General features: G+C 45.2%; 1 protein-coding gene across 2 annotated transcripts in view; it reads right to left on the bottom strand.

Annotated features, from left to right (window-relative positions):
• Positions 1 to 1414: 1414 nt before the first annotated feature.
• The window catches only part of MFSD14B (major facilitator superfamily domain containing 14B), a 101325-nt gene continuing 85311 nt past the window's right edge, over positions 1415 to 17428 (bottom strand). For both annotated transcript variants that reach the window (XM_059656295.1, XM_059656294.1), the window contains 5 exons: positions 8031 to 8102; positions 6905 to 7017; positions 5423 to 5520; positions 3682 to 3824; positions 1415 to 3045 (listed from right to left, as the gene is read on the bottom strand). In XM_059656295.1, coding sequence (XP_059512278.1) covers positions 2794 to 3045; positions 3682 to 3824; positions 5423 to 5520; positions 6905 to 7017; positions 8031 to 8102 — 678 coding nt within the window. In that variant the 3' untranslated portion in view covers positions 1415 to 2793. The remainder of the gene's footprint in view (positions 3046 to 3681; positions 3825 to 5422; positions 5521 to 6904; positions 7018 to 8030; positions 8103 to 17428) is intronic.

Genomic DNA, 17428 nt, shown 5'->3' with positions numbered 1-17428 from the left:
CCGGCAACAGAAATCCTGACGAGGGAACGGGCCGGTTGGGCTGTGTGTAGTGGGTCCAAGTGTGCGCGTGTGGGGGGAACTCCCAGAGGCTGAAACCACTGGTCATTCCCTCCTCTTGCGCCCCAGTTCTCTCCCCGGGTGTCTAAACAGCCGTGAGGACCCAGAGCGTGGAGTGGCCAGCTGTTATGTGCACTCCCTGGACAGGTCAGAGGTTAATTTTACAGTTGTATTCTGGAGTTCCTAGGAGGCCCCTGCATGTCTTAGGGGTCAACCCCAGACACCTCTGCATGGTCCTTACATAAGGACATTGGAGTTTCTCGAACCAGAGGGAGGAACTTGCCTCTTTGATCTTCGGAGCCTGGGTAGGGACCAGGCATTCGTCATTGGTCGGACTTTCTCTTGCAACTGGCAGGAAGCCTGCTGCTCTCTGACCCGTCCGACAGCCCACTCATCCCTCCATGGGCCTTTTCATGTGGCAGCCACCCTAACGGTTTTTAAGTGGCTGACCCAAGCCGGGTTTCAGATGGGCCAAAGGCCAAAGGCCAAAGACCTTATTTGGAAAGTGAAAGAGAAAATGCCCGCTAGAGACGGCAGCCTGATTAAGCCTCCGAATCGCAGGCTCAAGCCCCCAAAGCTGGTAGCCGGAACGGTGAGCCGAGGGCTCTTCCCGGGGTCGGTCTGCGGTGCTGGGAATGAGCTCCACAGACCAGAACATTTAAGCAAAAGCGCGGCAAGTTTACTGCAAGCAGATGCAGACGCCCCGCCTGGGGACGGCCGTGATGGGCTGCCGTGAAGCCTTGTCGTCCAGGGTATGGATTTGCTACAAGCCCGTTCCTCTCTCTGTCCGTGTTGTCACCTCATTGCGCTTGCCCAGCACGGACCTGAACTCCCCGCTTCCATGCGTCCCTTCCTGTTCCGATGCGTTCGCCCGCCTTGTTGCTGCAGGCCCTTCCTGGGCCCAGGCCTCCTGCTCCGAGTCCAGAAACATCCTATTATTTCTGCGTGGTGGGTGCCTGTGATTCGGCTGCTCAAAGGGCCCTGTCTGCCTGCCTGTGTCCCACCCGCCTTTGTTTCCCAGTGGACCCCGCCCTGTCTGCCTGCCTGTCAACTTAACCCTTTCACATGGATCCAGATAATAGGGTGGCGAAGGCCTGGGGTGGGGTGGGAACTGGTGGAGGGAGCAAGGGGGAGAAAAGGGGGGGCATCTGTAATATTCTCAACAATAAAGATTAAAAAATTTGTGATGATTGTTACTAAAGGGAGTTTTTAAGGAAGTTTGTTAAAAATTAAACTTTGAAAACACACATACATTTTGCATTAGCTTAAAGATTAGCAATTTATTTTAGTTGAAAGCCACCCAAAAGAGAACCCAAAGAACAATGGTACTATTTACTGTAAAGAAGCACAAAAGACATAAAAGTACCCAGTACAATTTATTGTGCATCAGGAAGCTTAGCTTAAACCAACAGCATAGTAAAAAGATATGTCATTTTTGTTCATAGCAGAACAGGTTTCAAAATATATTTTCTTTTAAATGTATTCAAGCAGTACATAATAATCCTTTATAAAAGTTACATATATATTTTTTGTCAATACCTTCATTACATTTATAAATACTTGATTTGCACAGCACTCCATCAAAAAAATTTAAAACCCCTTAAAAATATCTACATATATTTCGTATCTATAAACCCTTCGCAGGCACAAGGTAGGCCTAGTGAAGGGTTCATTTACTGTTGCAACAAAATGCATGTAAATCTGTAGTTTTCTTTGTCTGTAAAACATCTTGAAAAATTAGCAAGACACTTACTGTGAAACTGAGTTTCCTAAACCACCCTTTGCAGAAAGGAATTTGATGTGCATATTCCCATGAGATTCAAATGTCAGACACACAGGTGGAAAGAGAGACCCACTGAACACAGACGCGCACACACAGGGCAGTTGAGGCAGGAGGTGATGACCGAGAACCGAGAGGACGGTGTGGGAGGGACAAACAGTCCCGCACCGGGAACTCGCGGCACCACTCACTGCTCCCCGCTCCTCCTCCGCGCACCGAGGAGTTTCCGTGTGAGCGCTTCCGCAGAAGCCCCGATGCCTGATGTGTGGTTCTGTAACATCCCCTCGGATCCGACCAGGACACTCGGTCAAGGAATCTGAATTGCTATTTCTTCAAGATTTAGACTTGTAGGAAACATTTTCTTCACTGGCAAAGGACACCACGGATCAGCTTCACGAGTACCCAGGGGTGTATGCTGGGTTTCATTCTAGCCAAGAATATTAAGCAGAGACAAGGAAAGGGGAGGAAGACCTTTGAACAAAGGCAGCAGGCCCCAGTGCTGAGTGGCTCCAGGAGCACCCACCCCTCCACACCTGTGGGCCACGCGCACTTTCAGAGAAGCAGGAAAGAGGAGGACAAGAAGGGATTCTTCACCCTGACTCTGGCCGTGGACGGCCGTCCCTCCCAGCCCTGCGGCCCCGCCCCTGGAGGTGAGGGGGAAAGCCACCCTTTCTCAGAGACGTGCCCTTTTCCATTTGAATTTCAAAGCGGAACTCCAGATAACTGTGAGAGCTGCATACTGTTTGCGGCAACGTATTTCAAATCCTAACTTGTTCTAATGTACAAACGGAAAGAAAAAGAATGGAAGAAAAGGAACAGAAGGAGGTAGAGGGTTACTCATCAAACTTGGCCCTAAAGGATGCCACTGCATCTCCCCTCCAGCACCAGAAAGTCTCCCCGTGGTATGGCTCCCGGCGACCTCAGAAAGACAGCGCCTGCAGGTCTCCCTTCTGCCGTCACAGCTCGGTGCACTGGCTCCCTGGCTCCTCGAAGGCAGCGAGGCCCCAGACGCTGCCATTCGGCAGTGGCAGGAGGGGCTCAATGTCCTCGTCACTGCCCTGCTCCGGGGCGTCGGTCACAGTGCCGCTGACGCTGTTGCTATGTTTCTTAGCCCCATTACTGCATTCAGGGATGAATAAGGCAACCAGGAAAGATATGAGGACTATACACGCCCCAAATAGAAACGGCGGGCCCGGGACGAGGGCTCCCTGATGGTGTGGAAACAAACGGAGATGAAGAATTGGTTAGTCTTTTCCATGCAAAATTAGCTCTGGGTGACCCAAACCCCACACCACCTCCAAGAGAATCACTTTCACGTGAGTCAGGGCACACCCGCCCCAGCCTGGAGCCGCTAGCCCACAGGGGCAGCCTCTCACCGCTGTCATCACTTCTCTGCGGCTGAACCCAAGCCTGTGAATAACAGTTGTTTATCTCTAATCTTACCCTCTGATACCAGATCGTGCATTCTGTACATGAACATTAGTTCCAATTCTGTATAGAAATCTCTATTAAATATTGCTTAGAAGGAGGGAAAAATACTAAATAAAGATTAAGAAAACAAACTCTAGTTCAATTCCTAGCTGGAATTGTAGGTCATTTTATATTTTATTTGGCTTGGGCTTTTCCAGAAGACAGGGTTCTGATCAGAGTTATATGAGACATCAAATCAACGAAACCGCCCCTCCCCAGGCCCGGAGCACTGAGCACAGCCTGCCTACCGCTAGGTCCAACAGTCTTATTGTGCAAACAAAAATGTGCAAGGACACGCTCCACATTTAGGGTCAGAGGGTTTGCTACAGTCAGACATATTCATGGTAACAACACTAGACTTATCCCCGAATTACCTGCAAAGCAGCATTGTTAGAATTCAGTTTCGGTTCCAACTCAGTCAGCTCTACATGGAACATGTAGAATATGAAGCCATACAGCGCTGGCCCCAGGCCATTACACAGTCCTCGGATGCCAGTTATGATGCCCTGGGCAACGCCTAAGTGAGAACAAAAAGAAGGCATGTCAAGACTGGGGACTCGACCGAGCTCTCGTACCAACTGTGAGCCCGGAGGCAGCGGGACTGGGGCGTCCGTGCTGAGACAGGGGATTCATTCATTTCACAAATGTGCTCTTGGTTTTACTGTGTCCTCTTAATGCTGTCACTCTGTGCCCTAGTGTCCATGAGATGACATGACAGTGATGTTTCTGAAATACCACAGGGACCGAATCCTCCTCACAACAGCTCGATATTCTCATAAATGGGGAATAACAAAATGAAAAACTTTAATATTCTCCATTTGCAGACAATTTCCACTTTTCTGTGGATTAAGAGTTTCCTGCTCTACTTATTTAATGTGCTTTTACAATTAAATTTGCTCTCTGCCTCCTGCAGTCCTGACGCTGTGTGGGCCCAGCGTCCAGACAGACTGCTCCTCAAGGCGACCCCCCATTTCGGATGCATCTTCCTGTAGACCTGCACTGAAATACCCCACAGGTGCCAATTTCTAGATACCTCTGGTTTCTAACAAGAAAAGAAAAAATTAGCTTGAATTGTATGACATGCATGTTACTGTAGGTCAAAAACGGTCAAAGATTATTCAACCCAATGCAACGTGCTGTAACAGTTTTGTACGCGGACATTTAGAAACATCTGTACTAATACGTATGAGCATAAAAAGAGCCAAAGAGGATTTAGTCCATGAAAGACAGGCGCGCACTTGTCAGGCACCGAGCAGCGCCCGCCCCACAGGGCCGCCTTCTCCCGGGACGGCGCCTCCACGGCTGTGCAGCTGGCGGGGGCCATGGCAGGGCACACACAGAACCTGTGGCCACTATTTTATGAGACTGAGGCCACTATTTTAAAATGTGGCCATGAACTAGATGGCTAATTTCTGATGAGGAAAAATGGGTGCAATAAGCAAACTATCTTTTCCAATAAAGTTTTTATTGAAACTTTTTAAAGGGCTCTTCCTTTAAAAATTTACAATTTTTTTTTCAAATTGACTACTTCCTGACTACAGTGAGGTGAGTCATTGAAAGAGGAAGTGGAAAAGGATGAACTCTGGTCGTGGGAGATGCCTGACGGTGAACCAGAGACACAAGAAGGGTGGGGTCCCCACGCTCCTCGCCACACAGCTGTGCCCACGCTGCCTCTCACTCGGCATCCGAGACCAGCAGCCACACAGATCTGCTCTTCATCCTCTCGGAGAATCACTTCCTCCATTCAGCTCATGGCCTTCGAGAGAGTCCAAATTAAAGAAGCCCCAGTGATGACAGTGAGTAAATAACAAGCTCGCTATCTGACTGACTGGTCCGTCATTATTTAACAGCATCTGTTATCGTTTAGTTAATTTTTATGGCATCACAATAAAGAGGAGTCAAAACCAAAAAGGGAAAATAGTTCTATTTCTATTTCTTAGTGTTCTGAACTGCTGAGTCCACATTTTAAAACCATGAGTGTAATTTCAGGGCAGGAAGGAAAGCAAACAGGTGCGGTCACTGGGAGGGACCACACGGTGAAGAGGCTCAGAGCCGCTCAGGTTGCCGGCAGGTCCGTCTCAAGTGACGGAGGGAAACAGGCGACAGTGCTCTCACCTTGCTGATCTGACTCTGCGTTCTGCGAGACCAGGGCACTGACCGCCGGGAAGGTGATGCTGGACACGGCGGCCACGGCCCCTGCGGCCCACACCATCCTGCAAGGACAGGGAGCGTCAGGCGACAGGCCGCGGCTGGCTGTCAGAGCGAGTCAGGGGCGGAGCGTGAGATACTTTCTGTTTCCTCAGGTTACGTGTATTAATCTTTCCTCTTTACTAATGGACTTTTTTTTTTTTAACCTGGGAAGTTATTCGTTACTTCACAGGCTGGGAAAGTTTCATTTACTTATTTTACCTCTTTCAAAATCTGTTCTCCTTGATTTCCCTTTTACCACCTTTAGATGTACGCTCAGTGAAGTTCGAAAGGATTTATCTCTACAAATGCCACTTTCTCCGTCTCAGAGGCTGGCCTGCACACGACCTTTGAGCTGCTCCTCTTGCTACCCACGGGCAGAGCTAGCCTTGGCGCGCAGGACGACACCTGCAGGCTCCCAGACCCCCTCCTTTGGACGAAGCCTGTCACGCTCCAAGCTGACACGGGCCAAGCGGACGAGGCATGCGGCCCGCGGCCCCACGTGGACATGCTTCCTTTAGACGCTTGTCCTTTCCTCAATGAAGGAAACGTGAGTGCGAATCCATACGCATCATCTGTGTGAGGCAGGTGAGCCCCCAACTCGGCTTACACCTGCTCGGCGAGGCTTCCTTGGGGACGGCTCACACGCACGTCCTTAAAGGAAAGACCCTCCAGGTCGACAGAGGCCTTTTCCCGCACGAGCCTGACTGACTCAGCTACGGAACCCAGTCCATCGGACAGAAATCTTAAAGAACAGGAATCTTCTCCTGACCTGTAAGGCGTTTCTCTTTTCTGTAAATCCTGTCATGCCTGCAGAATGAGGAGTAACTAATATTTAAAGAGACAGGACCTCTGGGTTTGGTAACCAGCCACATAACAGAACAGCACTTGGGATTCTTGTCATTTCTCCTGGCTCAGGGCTTACTCTGACCTTCCTGTTACGGGAGCAGAATATGCCAGCAGGAGTAACTGCCTCAGGATACACTTGATTTTGGAAGAGACCTTAGGATTAATCTAACTCAAGTTCTTACGTTATAAAGTCACTCAGCTAATTACAGCAATGAGTCCTGCTATCATTTTTCCTGGTCTTTTTGTTTTGTTTTGGACCACGCTGTGCTGGTGGGAATCGGGGGAGGAAAGGTGGCATTTGTCCCTAAAAACTGACAAATGTGTTTAAAACATTTGGAGGAGTTGGAGGAGGAAGCACACACATTTAATTAAGTAACAGCTCACTGAGAGCCACGAAGGTGAAGACAGTTTTTACAAATAATCCTGTCACCTCGCTCAGCCTTCCCCACATTAAGTCCAAACAGGTTTTGAAATGTTGCGCACGCCAGACGGGTAAGTGGCCCTGCTGCCTTCACCCACTGTCAGCTCACACTCCCCTAGGAGACACAGGGGGAGGCTTACCAGGCCTGAGACCCGAGCCCGTACCAGGCCAGCTGGAGCGCCTGGCAGCCCAGGCCCAGGAGCACCGTGTTCTTCTTCCCCAGCGACCTCATCAAGGCGGCGAGCAGGGCTGTCTGCAAAGCCAAGGAGAGCCCTGAGAAGCACGCGGGGGGAGCCGGGAACGGGGACCACGCTGTGCTGCGCAGCTCTCCGGGGCGCAGGACCTTCGGCCACCTCCCCAACGCGGTCTGTCGGGTGCTTTGCTAGCACTTCCCCAGGAAGGTTCCAGAGCCATTCACCAGCTGTCGTGACTGAGAGGGACATGGCCCCAGTCTTTTCTGAGAAACGCCAATCACAATCACCCAGTGCCTAGCAGGCTCTGCTGAGCATTTACAGAATATGTGGAATTCTGCTGGAGGCTAGCAGTTTTGCAAAGTTGGACTGATGTAAGTTTGATTTTAACAAATACATCCTCTGTTAGAAACCAGTAGAGACAGTCTGGGCTGATGGCTAACCAGAGTTCACATAAACCCCACAAATTATGAGCAACTGAGAGTGTAACGCAGTTTACATTTGCTGATACCACTGGACAAAATGAGTAAAAGGTCTTTGCCTTGGTGCGCTCCTGTGAGCCTTGTTCGTCCCAACACGTAGGCAAGGCAGCCCTGTAGCCTCCTCTCCTACGCTCCCAGCCGCTGTGCCAGGGAGCAGCCCCCAGGAGCCCCAGGACACAGGGAAGGCCTGTCGGGTGATGTGAGGCACATGAGCCCAGCCTTGTGGGCCTGTATCTATAACAGATGGAGAAATCGATGCTCTGTACTCATTATACATGTTCCAACCCACTCATCTGCCACATTTCTTTGAGCAGAGGTCGGAACAGCTGCCGATTTTCATTTCTGCTTCTCACTTCCCCACATTAAAATAACACTGAAACATTCTCCTGGTGAAGTAAATTTCTGGATATCTGGAGCCCATGTCCATTTCCTGGGTCTGCTATTGTACCATAGATATACAAGATGTCACTGCCATGGCAGGGGCAACGAAGGCAGGCGTGCGGGAGACATTTGAGAACGCTTCCTACAGCTTCCTGTGAACCTACGGTTATTTCAGAATAAAAATATTTAAAAATGAGAAAAATGACACTTACCTGAGCCACAATAGACAGAATTCCTAGCACAGCTATGAACTCTGCAATTTTAACAGATCCAAAACCTATGATCTGTGAAATAGAGGGGGAGGGGGAGAAACACTATTGTTAACATAGATATTATAAAAATAAGAAATGTTATGTTTTAGTAAGGCTTTAGGACAAAACAGTTGGAAAAAGTTCATAAAACCTTGATGATGGCAAATTAAGGCAGTGCTGAAAGTTGAACCTATTTAACCAGAAAATTACATCTAAATCTGATAAAAAACCATTACAAGCAAGCATAACTTAACAAATATTTTAAAGATATTTTCTATTACAGGCCTATCTATCGTTTCATATTCCTTCCCATCTCCAACCCACCCAAAAAGAAATATGTTATCAAGCATCAGAGAAAATATAAAGAAAATAATCTGACTTTTGATGCAGAATTTGGAATTTACTCATTAGCAAGTTCAGTGGCTCTCAGCGATGGCTGCACATTGAAATCATGTGGGGCGGAGGGGAGGGGAGGGGGGAGCAGTGAGACTCTGCAGCCCGGAGACCAAATGGGCAGAGCTCCGGCCTCGACACAGGCATGTTCCCAAGCTCCTGATGAGCAGCCTCCTCACCTAACAGCTCTGCTCTGCCAAACTATTCGTTTAAGTACCAAGTTTTTTAAAAATATATTTTTATTGATTTCCTAGAGAAAGGAAGAAGGCAAGAGATAGAAACAATAGAAACACCAATGATAAGAGAGAATCATTGCTCAGCGGCCTCCTGCACGCCCCTACTGGGGATCTGGGCATGTGCGCAGTCCAGGCATGTGTCCTTGACCAGAGTCGAACCTGGGACCCTTCAGTCCGCAGGCCAAACCATTGAACCAAACCAGCTAGGGCTTAAATATCAAGTTTTTAAAGTTAAATTATTTTCCCCTCTTAAAATTCTCTGAAATTCATAAAAAGGAATTAAAAAATTAATAGAGAATAAACGATAATAGAAAAGTAAGAGCTAGTTCCTTGAAAAGATAAAAGAAAATCGACAAACCTTTAGTTAGAATCACACAAAAAAGAGAGATGTCTCAAGTAAATAAAATCAGAAATGAAAGAGATTTTGCAACTGATACCACACAAAGATTCACAAGAAACTACTATGAACAAAATTATATGCCAACAAAGTGGTCAACCTAGGAGACATGGATAAATTCCTAGAACCTAACAGAATCACAATGAAATAAAAACCCAAACAGACTGATGACTAGCAAGGAGTCTCAACCAGTAATCAAAACCCCCAACAAAAGTCTAGGACCAAATGGTTCACTGGTGGATCCGTTAAACATTCAAAGAAGAATTAACACAAATCTTTCTCACACTCTTCCAAAAAACAGTAGGCAGAAGAACTCTCTCAAACACACTTTATTTTTAAAATATTTTTATTGATTTCAGAGAGGGAGAGGAAGAGAGAAACATTAATGATGAGAGGGAATCATTGATTGGCTGCCTCCTGCACGTTGGACCGAGCCCACAACCCAGACATGTGCCCTCGACCGGAATCAAACCTGGCATCCTTCCGTCCACAGGCCGATGTTCTATCCACTGAGCCAAACCACCTAGGGCTCTCAAACACATTTTACAGGAGGGCCAGCCTTATCCTGATACCAAAACCAGACAAAAATGCCACACAAAAATAAAAATAAAATTACAAGCTAATATCTGTGATGAACATGATGTAGAACTTTTCTACAAAGTAGTAGCAAACTGAATTTAATAGTACATTTAAAAAAATCATGCATTATTATCAAGTGAAATTTATACCAGAGAGGCAAGGGTAGTTCAACATCTGCAAATCAGGTGATGTGATACACCACATCAATAAAATGAAGGGTAGAAATCTTAAGCCATTTCAATAAATGCAAAGCATTTGACAAAATTCAAAACCCATCTATGATAAAAAAACAAAATGGGTATGGAAGAAAAGTACCCCAATATAATAAAGGCATCACATACATAGCTTTTTCTGTCAGATCAGGAACAAGACAACGATGTCCACTCTTGCCATTTTATTTGATACTAGAGGCCCAGTGCACGAAATTCGCGCACTCGAGGGCGGGTGGGGTTCCTGAGCCCAGCCTGCGCCCTTTCACAGTCCAGGAGCCCTTGGGGGATGTCCGACTCATGGCTTAGGCCTGTCAGTCAGACATCCTTAGTGCTGCCGCGGAGGCAGGAGAGGCTGCTGCCACTGTTGCTGTCAGCCTGGCTTTTGGCTGGGCAGCATTCTCTCTGTGGGAGAGCACTGACCACCAGGGGGCAGCTCCTGCAGTGAGCATCTGCCGCCTGGTAGTCAGTGTGCATCATAGCAACCAGTCATTCTGTCGTTCAGTCAATTTGCATATTAGCCTTTTATTATATAGGCCTAGAGGCCTGGTGCATGAAATTCGTGCATGGGTAGGGTTCCTAGGCCTGGCTGGCGAACAGGCTGGCCAGGGCCTTCCTTCCACGGGCTGCTGGCTGCCAGCTGGGTCTCTTCTTCCCCCCGGCTTCTGCCCCCGGTGGCCAGTACACATCATAGCAAGAAGTCAAACCCCCGGTCGGCCGAACTCCCAGTGGACAATTTGCATATTAGCCTTTTATTATATAGAATAGTACTGGTAGTCCTGTCAGCAGAAAAGAGGCAAGAAAAATAAATAAAATGCATCCACATTGGAAACGAAGAAGTAAAACTGCCCGGCTGGCGTGGCCCAGTGGTTGAGCGTTGACCTATGGACCAGAAGGTCATTGTTCGATTCGCGGTCAGGGCACATGCCTGGGTTTCGGGCTTGATCTCCAGTGTGTGGTGTGCAGGAGGCAGCCGATCAAAGATTCTCTCACATTATTGATGTTTTTATCTCTCTCTCCCTCTCCCTTCCTCTCTGAAATCAATAAAAATATATATTAAAAAAAGAAGTAAAACTGTCACTATTTGCAGATGACATGATAGTATACTTAGAAAACCCTAAAGACTCTATCAAAAAAACTACTGTAACACATACACAAATTCAATAAAGTTGCAGAATACAAAACCAATATAAAAAATCTGTTGCCTTCCTATACATTAACAACAAAGTAACAGAAAGAGAATGAAGAAAACAATCCCATTTACAATCACAACAAAAAGAATAAAATATCGCCCTAGCTCGTCTGGCTCAGTGGACAGAGTGTCAGCCTGCGGACTGAAGGGTCCCGAGCTCAATTCCGGTCAAGGGCACATGCCAGGGTTGCAGGCTGGGGCAGGGGCATGCAGGAGGCAGCCAATCAATGATTCTCTCTCATCATTGATGTTTTCATCTCTCTCTCCCTCTCCTTTCCTCTCTGAAATCAATAAAAATATATTTTTTTTAAAAAAGAGAATAAAATACCTAGGAACAGTCTTAACAAAGGAGGTGAAGATTGTACTATGTACTCTGAAAATTACAAGACATTATTGAAGGAAACTGAAGACAAAGCTATCCTGTGTTTATGGATTGGAAGAATTAACATTGTTAAAATGGCCAAATTAACTAAAGCAGTACACAGATTTAATGCAATCCTTACCAAAGTCCCAATGGCATTTTTTCAGAAATAGCACAAAAAAAAATCCTCAAATTTATATAGAGCCACAAATGACCCCAATAGTCAAAGCAAGCCCGGGGAAAAAGAAAGCCCAAGATATCACACTCCCTGACTTCAAACTACACTATAAAGCTGTCGTAATAAAATCAGTGCGGTACTGGCAGAAAAACAAACACAGAAATTAATGGAACACAACAGAAAGCCCAGAGGTAAACCCCCACCTATATGGGCAACTACTTTTTGACAAAGGAGCCAAAAACACACACTGGACAAAGGACAATCAGTCTCTTCAATAAACAGTGGTAGGAAAACTGGACTGCCACACACAACAGAATGAAACTAGACCGCTGACACCACACACAAAAGTTAACTCAAAATAGATGAAGGACTTGAACGTAGGACCTGCAACAATAAAATACATGGCAGAAAACAAACACAGGCACTAAACTTATGGACCTTGGGATTTTGTGAACTTGACCCTAAAGGCAAGAGAAGCTAAAAAAAAAAAAAAAAAAAAGAAATGAATAGGACTATTTCAATCTTAAAAGCTTCTGTTCAGCAAAAGAAACCATCAACAAAACAAAAAGGAAACCAACCGAAAGAAAGAAGATATTTGCAAATGATACCTCTGATTAAGGTGCTAATTTTAAAAGTATTTAAAGAACTCATAAGTACAACTCAAAAACAAGAAAATTTTCAATTAAAAGATGGTCAAAAGATCTGAATAGATACTTTTTCACAGAAAACATACAGATGGCCAACAGGTACATGAAAAAATGCTTAATTCCGCAAATTCATATCAGCACCATAATGAGATACCGTCTCAAAACTATCAGAATAGCTTTTATCAAAAAGAAAAGAATTAAGCCCTCGCTGGTGTGGGTCAGTCGGCTAGAGCACATCCCATATATCGAAAGGCTGCAGGTTCGATTACTGGTCAGGGGACATATTGGAAGGCAACCAATTAATGCTCTCTCTCTCTTGCCCCCTTCCCCTCTCTCTAAAATCAATAAGCATATGCTTGGGTGAGGATTTTTTTAAAAAAAGAAAAGAACTGACAAGCGTCAGGGATGATGTTAAAAAAAGAACACTTGTGTACTCTTTTTTTTTTTTAAAAATATATTTTATTGATTTTTTACAGAGAGGAAGGGAGAGGGATAGAGAGCCAGAAACATCAATGAGAGAGAAACATCGATCAGCTGCCTCCTGCACACTCCCCACTGGGGATGTGCCCGCAACCAAGGTACATGCCCTTGACCGGAATCGAACCTGGGACCCTTCAGTCCACAGGCCGACGCTCTATCCACTGAGCCAAACCGGCTATGGCCACTTGTGTACTCTTAGTGGGAATGTAAATTGGTGCAGCCACTATGGAAAACAGTGTGATGGTTCCTCAGAAATTAAGAATAGAACTACCATTTGACCCAGCAATCCTTCTTCTGGGTATCTACCTGCAAAACTAAAAACACTTATGCATAAAGATATATGAACCCCATGTTCACTGCAGCATTATTCACAATAGCTAAGACATGGAAACAACCAAAGCGCCCTTTGATGAATGACTGAATAAAGAAGATGTGGTCCATACAAAACTGAAGACTACTCAGCCATAAAAAAGATAAAATATTGTCATTTGGGACAACATGGGTGGATCTTGGGAGTACTATGTGTAAGTGAAATAAGTCAGACAGAAAAAAAAAGAGAGAACTGTATGATTTTTAACGCATATGTGGGATATGAGATAAAAAACAACAAATGAACAAACAAGACAAACAAACAAAAGCCATAAAAAAGAAAACATCTCACAGATACAGACAACACAATGGTAGTTACCAGAGGGGAAAGGGGTGGGGAGGAGAAAGAAGGCAAAGGGGTCAAATACATGGTGACAGGGGGTGAGCACTGGAAGCCACACATCTGAAATGTGCGTATTGTCATTAACCAATGTGACACCAATGAACTTAATTTAAAAATAATAAACAAAATTAAATACCTAAGGGGGGAAAATCAGATGCATTCCTTTACACTAATAATGAACTATAAAGATTAATTCCATTTTCAATTGCATCAAAAAGAATAAAATATGTAGAAATAAATTAACCAAGGTGGAGAAAGACATGTATATTTAAAACTTTTAAGATATTAATGAACAAATTTGAAGAAGGTACAAAAAAATGTAAGGATATTCCATGCTCATGGATTGGAAGAATTAATATGACTAAAATGTCCATACCCTATCCCAGTGGTCAGCAAACCGCGGCTCTCGAGCCACATGCGGCTCTTTGGCCCCTTGAGTGTGGTTCTTCCACAAAATATCACGTGTGGGCGCACACATACAGTGCGATAGAAACTTCATGGCCCACGTGCAGAAGTCGGTTTTTGGCCTGGGCGAGTCTATTTTGAAGAAGTGGCGTTAGAAGTAGGGGGTGTCGGTCGGTCGGGCGACGGGAGATGCGGTGCAGGGGGGCCGCGGGATATGCAGCGTGATTCATGCACGAGTTGAGTGAGCCAGTCAGTCAGCAGTCTCATTGTGCAGTGGTTAGTGCTAGTCGCGTCCGCAAATCGCACGCGGGTGACAAAAGTACCTACTCGAAGCATAAAGTTACCTGTGTTTTTCCAACCAGCTGCAAATCCTACAGGTATTTTTGTCATCAATTTAAGAATAGACAAAACAAGTATACAAGACGAGTGTGGATGGGAGAGTTGGAAGGGGTCGACCTCAGCGAACGTACCTCAATCAGATTGAGGACGTTTTTAGCAGAGGCCAGCTTAGGAGTACCCTAATTAAGTTAATAACAATGTACCTACCTAGATAGTTTGAGTTTAAAAAATTTGGCTCTCAAAAGAAATTTCAATCATTGTATTGTTGATATTTGGCTCTGTTGACTAATGAGTTTGCCAACCACTGCCCTATCCAAAGAAATACAAAAAAATCAATGCATCCCTATAAAAATTCCAATTAGATTTTTACCAGAAATAGAAGAAAATCCTAAAATCTGTAAGGAACCACAAAAGACCCTTAATAGTCAAAGCACTCTTGAGGAAGAACAACAAAGCTGGAGGCATCACACTCCCTAATTTCAAATTATATTACAAAATTGTAGTAATTAAAACAATATGATACTGGCATAAAAACAGACACAGATTAAAGAAACCAATTAGAGAGCCCAGAAATAAACCCATGCATACATAGTCAATTAATTTATGATAAAGGAGCCAAGAATATACAATGGGGAAAAGACAGTTTCTTCAATAAATAGTGTTGGAAAAACTGGACAGCCATGCAAAATAATGAAACTAGACCACCAACTTACACCATACAAAAAAATTAACTAAAAAATGGATTAAGGATTTGAATGTCGGACCTGAAACCATAAAACTCCTAGAAGAAAACATAGGTGGTGAGCTCCTTGACTTAGGTCTTGGAGATGATTCTGTGAATCTAACACCAAAATCAAAAGCAAAAGCAGAAATAAAGAAGTGGGTCTATATCAAACTAAAAAGGATATCATCAACAAAATGAAAAAGCAATTTACTGAATGGGAAGAAATAACTGGATGTCATGTATTGGATAAGGAACTAATATCTAAAATATATAAAGAATTTATGTGAGGAAACCAAGATGGCGGCATAGGTAAACACCGGAGATTGTTACCTTGCACAACCACTTCAAAAACACAACTAAAAGACGGAACGAACATCACCCAGAATCACAGGAAGGCTGGCTGAGGGGAAACTCTACAACTAGAAGGAAAGAGAAAAGCATACCGAGACTCAGAGGAGGCGCAGTGCGGAAGTAAAATACTAAGGTGCGGAGGTGCATGCGGAGCGGGCTGACGGCTGACGGCGAGGTTGTCTTTTTCAATCGGGAGGGAGTCTCAGGCTCTGGGCTCCAGTTCCGGGCGAGTCTCTGGGGACCCAGACTCAAACGGGAGAAGCGGGACTGTCTGGCATCGGTCGGAACTTGAGGGCAGCTTTCTCTCCGAGGTACTTGCAACGGTTGCTGGGACACTGAGAGGCAGAGCCCCTGGGTACAGGACTGAGAGCAGCCATAACTGCTCACTCCGCCCGCCCTGTTGATCCCCTGGGACCCGCCCTGCCCAAGCCTTGCACAGAGGCATTTGCTGGATAGCCTCAGGCAAAGGCTAGATTAGCACCTCCCCAGAGGACAGAAGTTCTTCCACTGCAGATACAGCTGATTCTCACAGCCAGTTGGCCTGGAGGTCAAATCCCCCCCAGTGTTACTTACAACAATCAAGGCTTAACTACAACAAGACTGTGCACAAAGCCCACAAGGGGGTGCACCAAGAAAGCATAAAAAATGCGGAGACAAAGAAACAGGACAGAAATGACAGAAATGGAGGAAACCAAAATGCTGGATATAGAGTTCAAAACCACACTTTTAAGGTCTCTCAAGAACTGTCTAGAAGCCGCCGATAAACTTAGTAAGGCCCTCAAAAAGACTGGTGATAAACTTAGTAAGGCCCTCGAAAAGACTGGTGAGACCGCCGATAAATATAGTGAGATCCTCAAGAAATCTAATGCGACCCTCGATGTTGTGATAAAGGACCAACTAGAAATTAAGCATACACTGTCTGAAATAAAGAATATTATACAGACTCCCAACAGCAGACCAGAGGAGCGCAAGAATCAAGTCAAAGATTTGAAATGCGAAGAAGCAAAAAACACCCAACTGGAAAAGCAAAATGAAAAAAGAATCCGAAAATACGAAGACAGCGTAAGGAGCCTCTGGGACAGCTTCAAGTGTACCAACATCAGAATTATAGGGGTGCCAGAAGAAGAGAGAGGGCAAGATATTGAAAACCTATTTGAAGAAATAATGACAGAAAACTTCCCCTACCTGGTGAAAGAAATAGACTTACAAGTCCAGGAAGGGCAGAGAACCACAAACAAAAGGAATCCAAAGAGGACCACACCAAGACACATCATAATTAAAATGCCAAGAGCAAAAGACAAAGAGAGAATCTTAAAAGCAGCAAGAGAAAGAAACTTTGCAGGCCAGAAGGGAGTGGCAAGAAATATTCAAAGTGATGAATGCCAAGAAAGGTCCGATAAAGAGCTTCACAGATAAGGAAAAGCTAAAGGAGTTCATCACCACCAAACCAATATTTTTTTAAAAAATATATTTTATTAATTTTTTACAGAGAGGAAGGGAGAGGGATAAAGAGTTAGAAACATTGATGAGAGAGAAACATCGATCAGTTGCCTCCTGCACACCCCCTACTGGGGATGTGCTTGCAACCAAGGTAGATGCCCTTGACCGGAATCGAACCTGGGACTCTTCAGTCCACAGGCCAACGCTCTATCCACTGAGCCAAGCCGGTTAGGGCAACCAAACCAATATTATATGAAATGCTGAAAGGTATTCTTTAAGAAGAGGAAGAAGAAGAAAAAGGTAAAGATACAAATTATGAACAACAAATACACATCTATCAACAAGTGAATCTAAGAATCAAGTGAATAAATAATCTGATGAACAGAATGAACTGGTGATTATAATAGAATCAGGGACATAGAAAGGGAATGGACTGACTATTCTTGGGGGGGAAAAGGGTGTGGGGGATGCGGGAAGAGACTGGACAAAAATCGTGCACCTATGGATGAGGACAGTGGGTGGCGTGTGAGGGAGGAGGGTGGGGTGGGAACTGGGAGGAGGGGAGTTATGGGGGGAAAAAGAGGAACAAATGTAATAATCTGAACAATAAAGATTTAATTTAAAAAAAAAAGAACCTATTAGTGAGGGTCAAGTGTTCCCTGCTCCAGTCATGGGACAAGCAGGGACCATCAAGGGAACAAAGGCTCCAGGTAGTG

The sequence above is a fragment of the Myotis daubentonii genome, chromosome 11 (assembly GCF_963259705.1).
Source record: "Myotis daubentonii chromosome 11, mMyoDau2.1, whole genome shotgun sequence".
NCBI lineage: Eukaryota > Metazoa > Chordata > Mammalia > Chiroptera > Vespertilionidae > Myotis > Myotis daubentonii.
The sequence above is the reverse complement of the archived record's forward strand: the minus strand, read 5'-3'. Positions and strand labels throughout refer to the sequence as shown.